Source organism: Passer domesticus, chromosome 15 (genome assembly GCF_036417665.1).
Source record: "Passer domesticus isolate bPasDom1 chromosome 15, bPasDom1.hap1, whole genome shotgun sequence".
In the NCBI taxonomy this organism is placed as follows: Eukaryota; Metazoa; Chordata; class Aves; order Passeriformes; family Passeridae; genus Passer; species Passer domesticus.
The window spans coordinates 15,427,053-15,443,815 of record NC_087488.1 but is presented as its reverse complement, the minus strand read 5'-3'; the positions used below and the strand labels follow the sequence as shown (position 1 = coordinate 15,443,815).

Genomic DNA, 16,763 nt, shown 5'->3' with positions numbered 1-16,763 from the left:
CCTCAAAAAATAAGAAAAAACCAACCAAACAAACAAACAAAAAAACCCAACCAAAAACCCAACACTCAAAGGAAAATCTCAACTCCACCAAAAAACCCTTACACCCTCAAAATCCCTCAACTTCATAAAAAGGCCTAAACCCCCCCAAAATGCTCTCAAACGTAAAAAAAAAAACAACCGAAACATCCTCTCAACATCCTAAAAAAAACTAACCTCCCCAAATCCCCCAACTTCCTAAAAAGAACATAAATCCTTGCCAAAACCCTCATCTTCCTAAAAAAATAACCTCCCCGAAAAAAATCCAAAAACCCAATCCCTTGCAAAATAAACCCAAAGCAAAAAACCCAAAGAGGCAAAAAAACCTCAAAGCAAAAAAAATCCAACCCCCCAAAAACACCCAATAAAAAATATAAAAAACCCCAAAGAAACCAAAGGAAAAATAAACCAAATAAAACCCCAAGCCCAAAACAAAATCCAACCCGAAAAACCCCACCCCAAACCAAGTGAACACCAAAAAAACCACCCAAAATGTCAATGTAACAGTGGAACTTGGACAGTTTTAATGAACACGGTGTCAGATTTGCACCCAGCTGCATTTTTGGTGGGAACTTTGGGACAAGCAGAGCTGCAGAAGGCCCCAAACCCCTGTGGAAATGTGCAAAGTGCCCTTGGGCACACACTGAGGTTTGCTTTCCTGCCTGCCCAGGGATCCCAAAGGGGCAGAGCCCAGCCCAGGCTCCAGAGCTCTGCCCAGGTCAGTGATCTCCAAATTCCCCCCAAAATTAGGATTTGGGAAATGCACAGAGACACCTGCACCAACCTAAACCCTCTTTTCAGCAGAAAACCAAGGTTCAAAGCTGGATTATTTCCAAATAAAATCAGCTTCCCACTGCTCCACACTGGGCTTGTCTGAAGAAAATAAAGCTCAGTTTTATCTTCCAGCCTCTTGGTTTAGAATGAAACCCAAAATCAGAGCTGTGCAAACAGCACTTGACCCCAGGCTGCTGCAGAGGGAGTTCTCAGCTCCCTGTTTTCCTGTTTAAGCTTTTCCCTCTCAGCAGTTGATTCTTGCAAGGTTTGTGTCCCAACAGGAGGAAAAATTCTTTGCTGCTCCATGCTTTTGTCAGCTCCAACCTTGCTGCTTCTTCCAACAACTCCTGAATAAGTGGAACTGCAAGAAATGCCCAAAATGTGGCTCTGTTCCCACTCCAGAGCCAGGGAAGTCAGTTTTTAGCTGACTCTTCCTGGAGGTGACAACCAAAGCAAACCCAAGGAACTCTCCAGGAAGAGAATGGTTAGGTGAAAAACCAACTGGAAAATATTCCTGAGGATTTGGTCCCAGTCAGAGCTTCTGAAAAGCACTGACAAACTTGGAAACTTCCTGGTGAACTGTGGTGCCAAAGGGGAGCTGCCTCAGCCCCTGAGGAGAGAGGAAAACACAGTTAATTCCCTTCAGGAATGGGTTTTTAATACAAAAATCATTTTAATATTTAATTAGTGAGGGGTATCATTGATCTGCTTTGCTGCTAAATCCTACAAATCCTGGGATTTGTACTCACAGACTCGTGGAAAAAGGTGCAGAGCTGCTTGGCCCAGGGACACCTGAAACAGAGAAATCCCACTCAGTCCCTCCCAGCTGCAGCCACTCCTGGCATGCATGACCCAAAAACCCCCAGAAATCCAAGTTTTCCAAGGCAAGGAGACTCCAGATTTACAGGAGAATGATTGGGGGGAGCCCCAGGATCTGCAGGTGGCTCTGGGGCAGTTCCCAGTGGGACAACCCCAGGATTTCAGGTGGCCCAGGGGAAGGTCCCAATGGGACAGTCCCAGGATTTATTTCAGGTGGCTCTGGGGTATTTTCTAGGGGGACAATCCCAGGATTTCAGGTGGCTCTATGGCAGTTGCCAATGGAACAATCCCACAATTTCAGGTGGCTCTAGGGCAGTTCCCAGTGGGACAACCCCAGGATTTCAGGGGCCCTGGGGCAGTCCCAGTGGGACAACCCCAGGATTTCAGGGGCCCTGGGGCAGTCCCAGGATTTCAGGGGCCCTGGGGCAGTCCCAGTGGGACAATCCCACAATTTCAGGGGCCCTGGGCAGTCCCAGTGGGACAATCCCAGGATTTCAGGGGCCCTGGGGCAGTCCCAGGATTTCAGGGGCTCTGGGGCAGTCCCAGTGGGACAACCCCAGGATTTCGGGGGCCCTGGGCAGTCCCAGGATTTCAGGGGCCCTGGGCAGTCCCAGGGGGACAACCCCAGGATTTCAGGGGCCCTGGGCAGTCCCAGGGGGACAACCCCAGGATTTCAGGGGCCCTGGGACAGTCCCAGTGGGACAACCCCAGGATTTCAGGGGCCCTGGGACAGTCCCAGGGGGACAACCCCAGGATTTCAGGGGCCCTGGGACAGTCCCAGGGGGACAACCCCAGGATTTCAGGGGCCCTGGGCAGTCCCCACTCACTCACAGGTGCAGGTTCTCTATGACCACGTTGAGGCTGAAGAGCCCCACAGACTGCATCCTGTTGTGTCTGCAGGTCAGGAACAGGCACAGGAACTCCCCCACGTACTGGGGGCCAAGGTTCTGCCAGCTGCACAACAAAACAAGGGCTGAGGCACTGCAAGCTCACTCTGGGGGCAGGAGCCAACTCCCACATCCAGGGGAATCCCATCCAAACCCAGCCAGGATTCTCCCAGCCCTGCTGGAAGCCAAGGGGGCTCTCCCAGGGATAAGGGTGCCCCCTCTCCCAGCAAATCCATGCTGAAGGAATTTCACCCCACATGATCCTCTGCTGCATCCCCAAGGCCCCCAGGGGCAGGGCTGCACTCACACTCTCAGCATGGTGGCTTCCTCCTGACTCAGGTCCCTCAAAAGCAGGTTGGCAGTGCCACACAGGATGTGCTCCTCACAGGAGAGCTGGTCCAGCAGCAGCCTCAGAGCCCAGAAGTTTTTCTAAGAAGAGATAAAATATTATTTAACCTCAGTGCCAATCATTCCTTAAAATAATTAAATAATAAAGATCAAACAAAGTCAAATTAAACATGGCTAAAACTTTCAGGATGGTGTTTTCAACATCACAGAGATTTTAAACATGATTTGTTTTCATCTCTTAGACCAGGAATCAGTTTCCAGGACTCACCCCAAAAGCCAGGACTATCTCTAAGAAGGAAGTCAAGTGGGGAAGGTCACAACAAAGCATCTGCTGCACTGCTTGCACTGCCAGGATGAGAGAAGCCTCGTGGTGCAGCTACACAAGGGACAGAAACAAGGAAAGAAATGGATTTAACAGCTGCTTTCTCTTTATTTATCCATTTAACCCAGCACTGAGTTATTCCAGTTCAGCCACAGAGCTTGGAGGGCACACAACAAACCCACAAGAACCTTAGCAAGAGTTAAAAACAGGGATTTCATTTCTGGTGCTCTCAAAGTGCTCACATAAAAGTGAAATCTCACACAGGAGCAGAAATAGGGAATCAAAGGGGAAAAATCCAGCTCAGGAGTCACACCTTTGAAAATAAACTGAAATTTCCTCAAAAAAAGTCAAAAAAGAGTAAGGCAGCTCCTTAGATGACTGCACTGAATATGGAAAGTTTTTCCTCCTACCTTCAAACAAGTTCCACATAGCTGAAACCCTTAATTTAAAAGAAATTTAGAACTTCTGGGCAATTCTGAGTTTTGAGAAGCCCCAGTGTCCTGTCTGAGCCAAACCCTGGGAGAAGTCAGGACACAATCAGTTATTCCCAGCCCTCCTCCTTTATAAATCCATCATTTTGGACAGGGATAAAGATTTCTCCTGGCCTGAAGATGTGCAGGGCAGAAGAGACCCTCAGATCTCTACCTCCAAATCTGCTCCAGAGTTTAGACTGTGCTAATCTTAAATTGATTACTCCCCAAAAAATCTTCCAGGGCTCTCCTGAGAGCTTTTCTTAATAACCCAACACTTTTCACTGCTGGGGATAAATTCCTTTGTTGTCATCACTCACCTGACCAGAGAAAGTAGCAGAAGGTAAACAGACATTAACTCCAGACTTGAGATCCTCCAGGAAGCTGCCACTGGCTGCCAGCACATTCTGCAAGGGGACAGTGAGGGACAAGGATGGCAGATCCTCCCCAGACAAACCCAAACTGTGCAGAAATGGGGGTTTAATGTGCTTTTCAGTGACTCCTGCAGCATTTCTGCAGAGGATGGTGCCTGGTCCACATCACACTCAAGGGGAATTGAGGCTCTGCAGCACCAACCAAACTCTATAAAAACTCTTCATTTTTGTAGGGCTGAGATGGAAAAATCACCACAGGCAAGCCCTGCCATGGCAGGGACACCTTCCACTGCCCCAGGGTGTTCCAAGCCCTGTCCCAGCTGGCCTTGGGCACTGCCAGGGATCCAGGGGCAGCCCCAGCAGCTCTGGGCACCTGTGCCAGGCCCTGCCCACCCTCCCAGCCAGCAATTCCTTCCCCATCTCTGATCTGGCTCTGCCCCCTGGCAGTGGGAAGCCATTCCTCCTGTCCAGGCCCTTTCTGTCTGATCCATCTCACCATGAACAGACCAGAAGTGTGCCAGGCCCTGAGCTGGGAGCAGAATGAGCCCATTTCCAGCTGCCTGGCACATTCCTGAACCCCCACGTGCTGCAGAGCCACCCTGGCACAGGAGCACCAGGTGAGGCACTGCAAGTTCACCCTGGCATCTGGGAGAAGGAGCAATTCCCAATCCACAGGAATCTTGTCCAAAGCCAAGCCAGGAGATTCTCCCAGCACTGTTTGGTACCTCTTGGAAGCCAAGGGGGGGCTCCCCCAGGGGTAAGGGAAGCAGGTGCCCCCTCTTTTCCAAAAGGCTGCTGCTCCCCAAAATCATGATAAAGGAACTCCAACATTTGGCCTAAAAAACAATAAAACATTTGTGTTATAAAGTGAAATCTGGGCAGAGGGGTGAATTCTTCAGAGGCAAAAAGGGGTCAGAGTAAATCCAGCCCTCTCAAGGAGTGGGAACAGGAGAGAAGAGGGAATTTTGGCCTCACTCACATTCCTGTAGAGAGCCTGGCTGCTGTAGAGCAGCTTGAGTGCCTGCTTAATTAGCACAGTGTTCCTCAGGGGAGAGCCTGCAGGGATGGAAATGAAAAGAATCAAACCCAGATCCTGCACACCCCAATTGACTCCACAGCAGGAACAGCACCAGGATGGTCACTTGGTTCCACACCTACTGCTGCCAGAGTGTTTCCAGCTGTTCTGCACAGGTTTGGTGGTGGAACAGAAAAACATCAGCTCCAAACCACAGCTCTGGAAAGCTGCAAAGTCTGGACACAATCCAGGCTGAGCAGGGTGGTCCCAGAGAAGTGTTTGCTGTGGACATCACACCACACTGAGGGATCTCACACTTCCAAGAATTCTGCCAGTAGGGAACAACTCCCAAATAAATCTTTCGTGGCAGAAGACACCCTGAGAAGTGACAAAGCCCAGGGGAGATGATGGCAATTATCAGAGGCTGAGCTCGTGATTGTGATGATGAAACATTTCCCATCAGGAGGTTTCTCCTCAAGGTCATGGCTGAGACAAAGCCAAGTCCCCCACTGACAGTGGAGATACTGGGAGGGAATGAAGGGCTTTGGATTTTCTTTGAATAGCTCCTCTTGCTTTGCTTTCAGCAGAAAATGAGCTGACAAAATGAGTGTTTTAAGTGAAGTGAATAAATCCATGCTCCAGTAGAGTCATCCTTCCTGCCTGCTGTTTTCATGGTTTGGGTTGGAAAGAACCTCAAAGCCCATCCAGCTCCAACCCAACACCTCCCTCTATCCCAGGGTGCTCCAAGCCCTGTCCAACCTGGCCTGGGACACCTCCAGGGATGCAGGGGCCTCCCCACCCTCACCAATTCCCAGCTGGGCTCAGGGTGTCACTCTCTGACTGCCAGTGAAGGGCTGGAATGGAGCTCCCAGTGAAGGAAGGAAGGAAGGAAGGAAGGAAGGAAGGAGTGACACTTGCCAGCTGTAACCCAGGGCCCTGTGTCCAGCATGTCATTCCCAGAGGGAACACAGCCTGTCCTGAAGATCTTGAGGTAGACCTTGAACTGGCAGGGAGTGATCCTGCAGGCAGAGCAGCAGGCCAGGCTGTTCACAGGGAACAGCAGGGAGTGGGCAGCATCCAGGAAATTCCCAGTTTTGCACAGGTAGAACGGGATCAGATCCCGAAGGTCTCGCAGCCTGGGAAATGAAGGTTTGGGTTTCATTAGGATGAAGTTTTTGTAGGATTTGGGAGAGATCTGATTGTGCTTGACCATTACAGAAAGAGGGAAGAGAGGGGAAAATGAAAGGAGGGAGGAAAAAAAAGAGGAAAAGGAAAGGGAGGAAAAAGAAGGGGAGGAAAAAGAAGGGAATAGGGGAAAAGAGGGGGGAAAATGAAGGAGAAAAGGAAATGGAGGAGAGAGGGGAATAGAGGAAAAGAGAGGGCAAAGGAAAAGGGGAAAAGCCATTTACCTTTGGTTTTCATTGCATTTCACAGCTCTCAGGTACCGAACAACTTCCCTGTACCTGGGGAGAAAAGAACAAGGTGAGAAGGAAGGGGAAGGAAGTGCAGAACTGTGCACAGGGCAAACACTTCCTGCAGTGAAAGGAGCAAACCAGGAGAGCTTCCCACACAGGGGACATTGCACAGCAGGACAGAAATACAGCTGGAAATAAATTCCTAGAGATTATTCCCAGATTGTCTCAGCTCTGGCAAAATAAAACCAGAGGCTGCCTTGCAGCTGAATTCTTTAAGTGGACTGGATTCCTTGGAATATTGGATTTTCTGGAGGACAGCCCTCTGAAGACCCAGAACAGACTCTTCTGGCTGCCTTCCACCTGCCAGCCTTTGGTGAAGAGGAATTGCTTGGAAAATCAACATGGAAAACCTGCAGAGTTTATGGAGACAGAAATGAGCCACTCCAGCAATCTTTTTTTTGGTCCTGAGGCATTCAAAGGGCTTTGAGAAACTTTAAAAAACTTCTGGCGTTGTTGAGAAGACAAAAAAAATCCTTAAAAAAAAAGTTTGTTTTGTGTTTCCCCATTATACCAAAGCACAGAAGTTTGGAGCAGTCAAAACATAAGAACTGAGTTCACAAAGTGAAAAAGCCAAACCAATCTCACTTCTTTTTCTCCAGCAGTTTCTCCACTCGAGCCTCCACGACAGGCAGTGCTTCCCACAGGTGAGTTTTCCTTCCTTTCTGTCTCCTCTGCCCAGTGATGTTCTGGCCTTTTAGAACTGTGGTCAGTAACACGTGGTCCCAGGGCAAAACATTCAAGCTGGAAGGACAAAAGTGATTTTTAATTCTCTTTTGGTGAACATCACTAATTAGCTCCTTTAAGGATTGCAAATTTTGATTAATGAAACATTTTGGGGTTTAGAGCTCAGTTCTGGGGGAAAGGAAATAAATTTAGGGAGAACAGCTCAGTCATGGCATCAAACAGGGAAAGCAGCAAATACTGAAATTTTCTTCTAAAATGCTCCCACTTTTATTATCAGGGGAAGAACATCCCACAGGCAATGGATCCAGAGTGAATACTGAGCCCAGAACTCACCTGTTTGAGAAGGCATAGCAGTGGCAGGGAAGGGAGATGGACTGGAAAAACTCAACAAACTTGTCATACAGAACTTTTGGGAAGTCACACAACACCAGCATCCTCTGAAGTCGGGTTACGATCCTGTGATTTGGAAAGAAAAAGAATTCAAAAAGGGTATTTTAGAATGAGGTGAGTTACTAACAAGTTGTCTTTTTTAACCATATGGGAAACTGCACAAATTTGGGGTTTTTTTATTTGATCTGTATGTGAATTTCTGCTTCAAGTTTTGTAGTGAATAATGAAATTATTATTGTGCTGTTATTTTTCAAACCAAGGTTCTGTGGGGTTTAAGCTTTAGAACAAAGATCTCCAAGGAATGTGTACAGCAAACACTTCAAACTGTGCTGGGCCTAAGCTCCTGCACCTTCCCTGCTACTGGAACCATTTCTGTATTAACTGATCAGTGGAGATAAAAGAGTTTACTCTAAGTTTTGGCAGGGAACTAAAGACAAACTCTTCCCTTTTTTGTTCCAAGTTAGAAATTAAAAAATCAAGAATAGCAATTTAAAATGAGAACTGCTGAAGGATTTGGGTTGTACCTGTCATTAGCTCCAGAGGTGAGAATATAGAACTGGGTTGGAAAGAATTGAATTCTTCACTCATCAACCTTCTGTGGCAGGTGAATTTGGGGGGAAAGGTGAAGGATAGAGCTAAAATGGGAAGAGAATTAAGCCAGTGGAGCTGGGTGTCCTCATTCTCCAGCCTCTGGGGGAGCTCCTCATGCTCCATCCCAGGGGAATCCTGCCAGGCTGTGCTGTGACCTCTCCCAGCCACATTTACTCCTTGGTGCAACAACCACAACCTGCCCTGGCCTCCCACGTGCCTCTGAACTGGGCATCTGTCACCTGGAACACATTTTAAAGGCCAGCAGAAAGTCTGCAGCCAGCAAGGAAACCAACCTCACCTTTGGAACAGAAATGGGACAGCAATCCTTAGGGAAGCAGTGTGGCCAAGGTTCTGACAGCTCCTAAGCCTGGAAAAAACCAACACCAATTAATGCCTGGCTCCCCTTCCTGCCTTTCCCCTTCTTTGTGCTCAACTGTTGAGGAAAACACTTTTTAAGGAAAAACCTTGGAAGCTGGCATGCTGAAAAACATTCCTGCAAAGAGTGAAACAAGCGCTGAAGTGCAAAACACAGTGCAAAATTCCCAGGTAACAAATGCAGCCTTCTTGCAAACCCGGATCATTCCTCAGCAGGAATTGCAAGGGAGCTGCTCTTTCAAACCAATCCAGAAATCATTTCCTTCTCTTTTACCAAAACCCCTGAATTTAAACCCCAAAATGTTCAGGCTCCACAAAGCTCCTTGTGCTGTTGAGAGGTGTTTTGCTGAGTTGCTGAGTGTAACTTCCAAGTTCTAAATTAGGTTAAATGCTGTTAAATTGTTATTCCCCTTAAATCCTTAAGGTTAAGTTTTAAACTAAGCTTAAGTTAGGTGTAAGTGCTGTTCCTTTGTTGAATTGTTAAGCTTAAGGTATAATTTAAAGTACTATTAAGTGGGAGTGCTGTTAAGCTGTTAAGGCCAGATCCTTTTTATTTTGCTGTTCCTTTTGTCCCACACTGCCCTCGGTGGTTCTCGGTTCGTTTCCTTTTCTGAATGCCTGGATTATGTTTGCTTTTGTTGTTGCTTGTTTCCCTTTCTTGTGCCTAAGCTCTCCTGTAAGCACTGGAGCAAATCTTGCCAACCAACTTTGTTGTTTAATATTAAATCAGGGTTTCCCTTGGCAGGGATTTTTAAGTCATCTCAAACTCTCAGTTCTGCTTAACTTTTCCCTCTCACATCCAACCTCTTCTCTTCCCCCAAATCCCTCCTGTCCCAAATCCCACTTCTCCCTCAGTGTGTTCATCTTCCTCTTGCTGTGCTTCAGCCCGAGCTGGGACTGTTACACTTCCCACACCCCAATAAACAAACCCCCAGGATTCTCTCACTAATTCCCCTCCCCTGGAGGAAAGAAGGAAGATCTCCCACTCTCAGTGGCCAGGTACTTACAGAGCAGGGTCTTTGTGCAGGGCAATCTGTTTGGCTGCTCCCAGCAGCATGACAGCAGCAGCTTTGGGGCTTTCTTGTTCTGCCCGATTTAAAAATCTTGTTACCAGCTCGAAAACGTCAGAATACCTGAGAAAGTCAAGTGGCCTGTAAGACCAAGGGTCTGCAACAACCACTTCCTAAACGAGTGGTAATTGTGGCCATCCCACAGCTCCAGAGCAATCAAGAGCCTGGCCCTGCCTTCAGAGGATCCCCAGCACGCTGAGGAGGTGCTGGCACAACCCATACTTTGGGTATTTTGGAGGTTTGTTCTACAGTGAAAAGGTGAAACTCATTCAAAGAAAGAAATTAGTAAAAAAATCCCAGAATGGTTTGGGTTGGAAGGAAAAGGAACCTTAAATTCCAATCCCAACACCTTCCCCTGTGCCAGGCTGCTCCAAGCCCTGTCCAGCCTGTCCCTGGGCACTGCCAGGGATCCAGGGGCAGCCACAGCTCCTCTGGGAATCTGTGCCAGGGCCTGCCCACCCTGCCAGGGAAGGATTCCTTCCAATATCCCACCTAAACCTAGCCCAAAGCCCAGGCCTCAGGTTCCCACTTTCCCAGGTTCCAATAATCAGAGATCCTCAGGTGTCCTGCACAGCACAGTTAAATTCACATTTAAGAGGGGTTTTAAACTACAGCCAAATGCAATTTATCTTGCTGACCATATAAGTTCTCTCCCCTCTATTTTTGCTGTCCCAGGTGCCACAATTTTGATTCTAACTCATTAAATAAACCAAAGCTGCCCTGACAAACCCAAATCTGTTGTCACTTACTTGTACACCACCTCCACATGCCGTGAGCTGCAGACACTGCACTGCCCTGGGGGCAATTTTGGCTGGCAGCAGCATTCATATTCTGGGGGACAGACCCTTTCTCCTGTCAGGTATTTGTTATAGGCCACAGAAAGATCACTGATGAATTTTTCTAGGAGATCTCCTAAGAGACAAGACAAAAAAAAAAATTGCACAAAGAGTTTTGCATGGTTTTTTTTTCAAAATAAAAAAAAAAGTTCCCCACGTGAAATTATTTAGGAAATTGCTTGCATCCAGTTTTATTGGTCAGGGAAGCTTTGTTGCTGAAAGAAAGGAAATTTAGATGGGATACTGGGAAGGAGTTCTTCCCTGGGAGGGTGGGGAGGCCCTGGCACAGGGTGCCCAGAGAAGCTGTGGCTGCCCTGAAATGCCCAAGGCCTGGCTGGACAGGGCTTGGAGCACCCTGGCATAGTGGGAGGTGTCCCTGCCCAAGGAAAGGGGCTGGAATGAGATCATCTTCCAGCTCCATTCCACCCCAAACCTTTCCATGATCCTCCCAGATGGAGAAAAGCAGGAATCTGTACCTGCAAATCCATCCCTGGTCAAAGCACGGAAAAAGAAAGCAGGCACAGAAATTTATTCCTTAAAAACTCCACAAGGATGGGAGTGGAGCAGCCAAGCTGCTCCCCAGGGCAGGGCCTGAGCAGCCCCAGATTTTGGGGACAGAGGACACAGGGCAGGGCCTGAGCAGGTCCCTGAGGGGACAGGGGACACAGGGCAGGGCCTGATCAGGTCCCTGAGGGGACAGGGGACACAGGGCAGGGCCTGAGCAGGTCCCTGAGGGGACAGGGGACACAGGACAGGGCCTGAGCAGGTCCCTGAGGGGACAGAGCAACCAGGGCAGGGCCTGAGCAGGTCCCTGAGGGGACAGAGGACACAGGGCAGGGCCTGAGCAGGTCCCTGAGGGGACAGAGGACACAGGGCAGGACCTGAGCAGCCCCAGATTTTGGGGACAGAGGACACAGGACAGGACCTGAGCAGGTCCCTGAAGTGACAGAGGACACAGGACAGGACCTGAGCAGCCCCAGATTTTGGGGACAGAGGACACAGGACAGGGCCTGAGCAGGTCCCTGAGGGGACAGAGGACACAGGGCAGGGCCTGAGCAGGTCCCTGAAGGGACAGGGGACACAGGACAGGGCCTGAGCAGGTCCCTGAGGGGACAGAGGACACAGGGCAGGACCTGAGCAGGTCCCTGAGGGGACAGGGGACACAGGGCAGGGCCTGAGCAGGTCCCTGAGGGGACAGGGGACACAGGACAGGGCCTGAGCAGGTCCCTGAGGGGACAGGGGACACAGGACAGGGCCTGAGCAGGTCCCTGAGGGGACAGGGGACACAGGACAGGGCCTGAGCAGGTCCCTGAGGGGACAGGGGACACAGGGCAGGGCCTGAGCAGGTCCCTGAGGGGACAGGGGACACAGGACAGGGCCTGAGCAGGTCCCTGAGGGGACAGGGGACACAGGACAGGGCCTGAGCAGGTCCCTGAGGGGACACAGGACAGGGCCTGAGCAGCCCCAGGTCCCTGGGACAGAGCACCCACCCCCGTGCCGCAGCTCGGTGTCCAGCTCCAGCAGCTCCAGGTTGAAGGTGGCCAGGATTCCAGCCAGGGCAAAGTTCCTCTGTGCCTTCCAGAAGTTGCTCTTGTTGTGGGCATTGCAGTGGCACAGGGAAGGGACTGTCCAGAACTGGCACTGTGTCAGAAAACACAAAACAGGGAGAGGTTTCTGGATTTTTGTGATTTCCCCTCAGCGCTGAGTGAGGGGCTCCAATTCCTTTTATCCTCCTTGCACCTCAGTAAATATTTTGACAGGCAACAATTTGATATCATGGCAACCATTAAAAAAAAAAGTCCCTTATTGATTACCTGTCACTGCTGAGCCCTTCACAGAGAGCCTCAGGGCTGGCACCCTCCCCAGTGGAAACTGGGAACAGAGCCCTGTCTTTGCATGCTCACCCCAACTCTGCCCACAGCTCCCAGTCTTCTGAAATTCACAAAAGGTCCAAGCAGATAAACCACCCCCACACAATTCCCTCCACTCCTAACTCCAGTGGGGACAGTCTAGCAAGCTGGCATTTCTCTAATTCATTAAAAAATGTCTGATTTAGTAATCTGATTTTATGAAATGTACTGTGTGCCCAAAGCAAAGAGGACACATAAATAAATGTATGTTTACTCCAACAACTGCAATAAACCCCAACAGAACCACACTTTCAGTAGTTCTGAGGAGCTGTTAATCGAATTTCCTGTATTATTCTTTTAAAGCCCTTAACTTTTTCCTGTAAGGGTAGAATCACTGACTCCTAATCTATCCTATTTCTTTGCCAGCTTTGATACAGGCACCTTGTTATTGTGCACTGCTTTATGTAACCTGCTTTGCTCCATCCTGTGTAATAAATAACTGTTAAAAGCCCTTCCTCTGCTCCCTCATCTCTATTCAATAAATAACTCATCTGACATTAGACCTGACCTAAAGAACTCATGAGCCAGAGTGATTTAGGCACAGTCACCTGAGCAGAGCCGCTGCCAAAATTCTGAGCCTAAGGCAGGGCTTGGCTGAGCTCTCATCTGATGCAGATTTGTCTCCTGCAGGCTGTGCCCTGCCCTTACCTCAGCAGCCAGTTTGTCACAGATGTAGCAGTAGCACTGGTCACAAATATCTGCATTTTCCCCAAGGGGAAAGCAAGTGTCACTCTCTCTCCTCCTGCAAGGTTGAAAACCAGAAGGTTAATTAGGAAAATCACATCCTCACCCAGCTCCACTGCTGCCTGCAGCTGTTTTAGAGGTAAATGTGGAAGATGGGAGCCCAGAGGGGATTGCCCAGCCCTGCACATACTCAAAGGGGTGCGTGGTGCAGTCGTGCCTGGCGTGAGGCATCACGTTGGCTTGTTTGCAGTAGGTGACCACCAAATCCTCATCCACCAGTTCTTCTGACTTCTTCTCTTCCAGGGGAGACTTCTCTGCAGGAAAGAGAGCACGAGCTGTAAACCAGTGTTAGAAATTACTGTCTGAACACTTTACAGCACATTTTTTTGGGATCTGACAGAATAGCACACAAAACTTCCATGAACTGTCCACCCAAATCAAAAAGGAGCCAGCTGACATTGCAAAGGCCCAGTCTGAGCTCAGTTTGAAGCATTTCAAAACTACACAGCAGCATCCTTTGAAGCAGAGCCATCAAAGATATCCCAGCAAATTGGGGATTTCCTGCTGGTTTTATTCACTGGTGCAGCACAAGGACAGATGTCAAGCATAACACAGAATTAATTCAGTTTATTCCCCAAATCTTTCAGGGAACTCCAGCAGCAGCAAGGGAACAGCTCTTACCCTGTGGCTCTACGAACAGGACAGAGCTCCCTTGGGTGTTCTCCCCTTCATCATCATCATCATCACTGATCAGGATCACGTTGTCCTCCTCCTGCTCCTTTTCTGATGGCCACATGGTCACCAGCTTCCAAACTGGAACCACCTGGCAGCCACCAGGGTAACACTGCCTGTCCATTTGTACTTTTAAGGTGTTTTCCTCAACAAGGGAAAAAAAAAGACTCCTCTGAGACCCAAATTCTTCTTCTCTGCTGGGTAAATTACACTAGAGACAGAGATGTTTCATCCCCAGTGCACTCAGCACCTCAAAACCCACTGGAGTTTCCATGCAGAGCTCAGAGACCCCTGAAAATGAGAGAAAAAAAAAGAAGAAAAAGACTTTAAAATATGAGATGAGCTGTTCTTCTGGCAGGACTGGCTGTGGAATGAGAAGGGGAATGAGTTCCCACTGACAGGGAAGGGTTAGAGGGGACTTTGGGACAAATCCTGGGAGGGTGGGGAGGCCCTGGCAAAGGTTCCCAGAGAAGCTGTGGATGCCTCTGGATCCCTGGGAGTGCCCAAAGCCAGGCTGGATGTGCCTTGGAGCACCCTGACCGAGTGGAAGGTGTCCCTGCCCACGGCAAGGGGTGGGACTGGACTGGTGGAAACGATGAATGTTAAATTTGGGACCAATGAACGGGAAATGCTTTGGATTTTGAGTGTACAAATCTGCAAGATGTCTAGTAAAAAGCCCTCTGTATATGGAATATTTTCCATAGCACATCCTGGCCAGAATAAAATAAAGCCTGACTCTCTATCACTACGTAGTGCTGGAGGGGTTTTTTTAACCTCCCCAAATTTTGCTGTTAAACATTCTCCCATCCCAAACCATTCCAAAATTCAACTACAACTCCTATTAACAAGTCAGCTGTCCCTTAACCCAGCTATACCAGAAACACCCAGAACAACAACAATGCTACTGACTCCCCCCTTCTCCAAACTCCAATATTCCCCACTTCAACTCCTTCCCAAACTCCAACATCCCCCATTTCACCCCATTCCAAACTCCGATATCCCCCATTTCACCCCATTCCAAACTCCGATATCCCCCATTTCACCCCATTCCAAACTCCGATATCCCCCATTTCACCCCATTCCCAAACCCCAACATCCCCCATCTCACCCCATTCCCAAACCCCAACATCCCCCATCTCACCCCATTCCCAAACCCCAACATTCCCCATTTCACCCCATTCCCAAACCCCAACATCCCCCATTTCACCCCATTCCCAAACTCCGATATCCCCCATCTCACCCCATTCCCAAACCCCAACATCCCCCATTTCACCCCATTCCCAAACCCCAACATTCCCCATTTCACCCCATTCCCAAACCCCAACATCCCCCATTTCACCCCATTCCCAAACTCCGATATCCCCCATTTCATCCCATACCCAAACTCCGATATCCCCCATTTCACCCCATTCCCAAACTCCAACATCCATTTCACCCCATTCCCAAACTCTGATATCCCCCATTTCACCCCATTCCCAAACCCCAACATCCCCCATTTCACCCCATTCCCAAACCCCAACATCCCCCATCTCACCCCATTCCCAAACCCCAACATCCCCCATTTCACCCCATTCCCAAACTCCGATATCCCCCATTTCATCCCATACCCAAACTCCGATATCCCCCATTTCACCCCATTCCCAAACTCCAACATCCATTTCACCCCATTCCCAAACTCTGATATCCCCCATTTCACCCCATTCCCAAACCCCAACATCCCCCATTTCACCCCATTCCCAAACCCCAACATCCCCCATCTCACCCCATTCCCAAACCCCAATATCCCCCATTTCACCCCATTCCCAAACCCCAACATCCCCCATTTCACCCCATTCCCAAACCCCAACATCCCCCACCTCATCCCTCCCCACAAGTGATGGCGTTACAGTACCCGGGAGGGAAAACCTCATCACTGATTCCGAAGGAATTTTTCCCTAACAAGAACCACTTAAAAAAAAAACCCAGGAAGGCTTTTAACTGCAGCAGAACCTGCCCGCGGCAGGGGGGTGAAACTGAACGGTTTTAAAGCCCCTTCCTTTAATTTCCCCTCCCTCCGACACTCACACGCCCCTCGCCCCCCCAGCCCCAACCGCCCCCTCCCAACAACCACAACGCTCCCCCCCGACCAACCTCCCCCTCAGCAGCTCCGCTGCCCGCTGAGCCCTTCCAGCGGCGCCGTTCTGGCCGCGATTCCCGGCGTTTTCCCGGCGTTTTCCCGGGATTGCCGGCGTTGCCGTTCCCGCTCCCGCCGCCCGCCACTCTTTCAAGGCGCGAGCGCTTCCGGGCCGGGCCCCGCGGCCGCTTCCGCCCTCACCGCGCCCCTGAGGGCTGAGGGGAGCCGCCATCTCTGCTGAGGGCACGCGATGGGGGCGGTCACACGTTAAATAAAAGCTCTTTCAGTAAAAAAACGTGAAGTAAGCGCTTTATTCTCCGGGAAATCGGCACCAGCGCAGCGCCCTGCGGGGGCTGTGTCTCCGTGTCATGGTGGCCCCTGCACACCCCACAAGCTGTGAGGGAAATGCTGCTGGGACAAGAGAAGTGTCCAGCGAGAGACACAGGATCCTGCAAAAATCAGCTTTATTCGGATAACGGGGAGAGGCCACTGCGCCATGCCTCTGTGGGGTCTCTCTGGAGTTTTTGGAAGGCACAGCTTCCTTTTATCCGCATTTCCCGACTACATTTCCCTCTCTTTCCCCCTTGGCTGAGGCAGTAAGGAGGTACAGTCCCAAACACTACCTATTCCCCATTTAATATGGATCCCCCCATCGCAGTTGCGTGACCATTAAAACTCGATTTAAACTGACCCTGGCTGAAGTTCATACTCACAAATCTGTCAAGCCTGCATGTTTTCCCTGACCTTCAAACGGTTTGAGGTTCTTAAATCCCCACAGGCATTCCTCCAGAACATTATTGGTTCTTTCAAATTTGGTCGTTACCAAAAACATTAACACCCATTTCTCCTGCAATTACT

At 49.6% G+C, this 16,763-nt stretch overlaps 1 protein-coding gene across 3 annotated transcripts; it reads right to left on the bottom strand.

The window, feature by feature from the left end:
- Nucleotides 1-537: 537 nt before the first annotated feature.
- Nucleotides 538-16,055, bottom strand: LOC135281425 (uncharacterized). Of its 3 annotated transcripts, none has more exons than XM_064390266.1 (20): nucleotides 15,923-16,055; nucleotides 13,742-14,083; nucleotides 13,251-13,374; nucleotides 13,025-13,118; nucleotides 11,957-12,107; nucleotides 10,380-10,542; nucleotides 9,568-9,693; nucleotides 8,484-8,552; nucleotides 7,538-7,660; nucleotides 7,106-7,261; nucleotides 6,455-6,508; nucleotides 5,964-6,181; nucleotides 5,010-5,086; nucleotides 4,756-4,866; nucleotides 3,977-4,063; nucleotides 3,133-3,240; nucleotides 2,824-2,945; nucleotides 2,461-2,583; nucleotides 1,560-1,602; nucleotides 538-1,420 (listed from the first exon to the last, which is right to left on the bottom strand). In XM_064390266.1, the coding sequence occupies exons 2-20, from the start codon at nucleotides 13,914-13,916 to the stop codon at nucleotides 1,343-1,345; spliced, it is 2,202 nt and encodes a 733-aa protein (XP_064246336.1). In that variant the 5' UTR covers nucleotides 13,917-14,083; nucleotides 15,923-16,055; the 3' UTR covers nucleotides 538-1,342. The 3 variants fall into 3 exon arrangements, with proteins under 3 accessions (XP_064246336.1, XP_064246335.1, XP_064246334.1); XM_064390265.1 differs by lacking the exon at nucleotides 15,923-16,055 and adding an exon at nucleotides 15,649-15,853; XM_064390264.1 differs by lacking the exon at nucleotides 15,923-16,055 and adding an exon at nucleotides 15,684-15,853.
- Nucleotides 16,056-16,763: the final 708 nt, after the last annotated feature.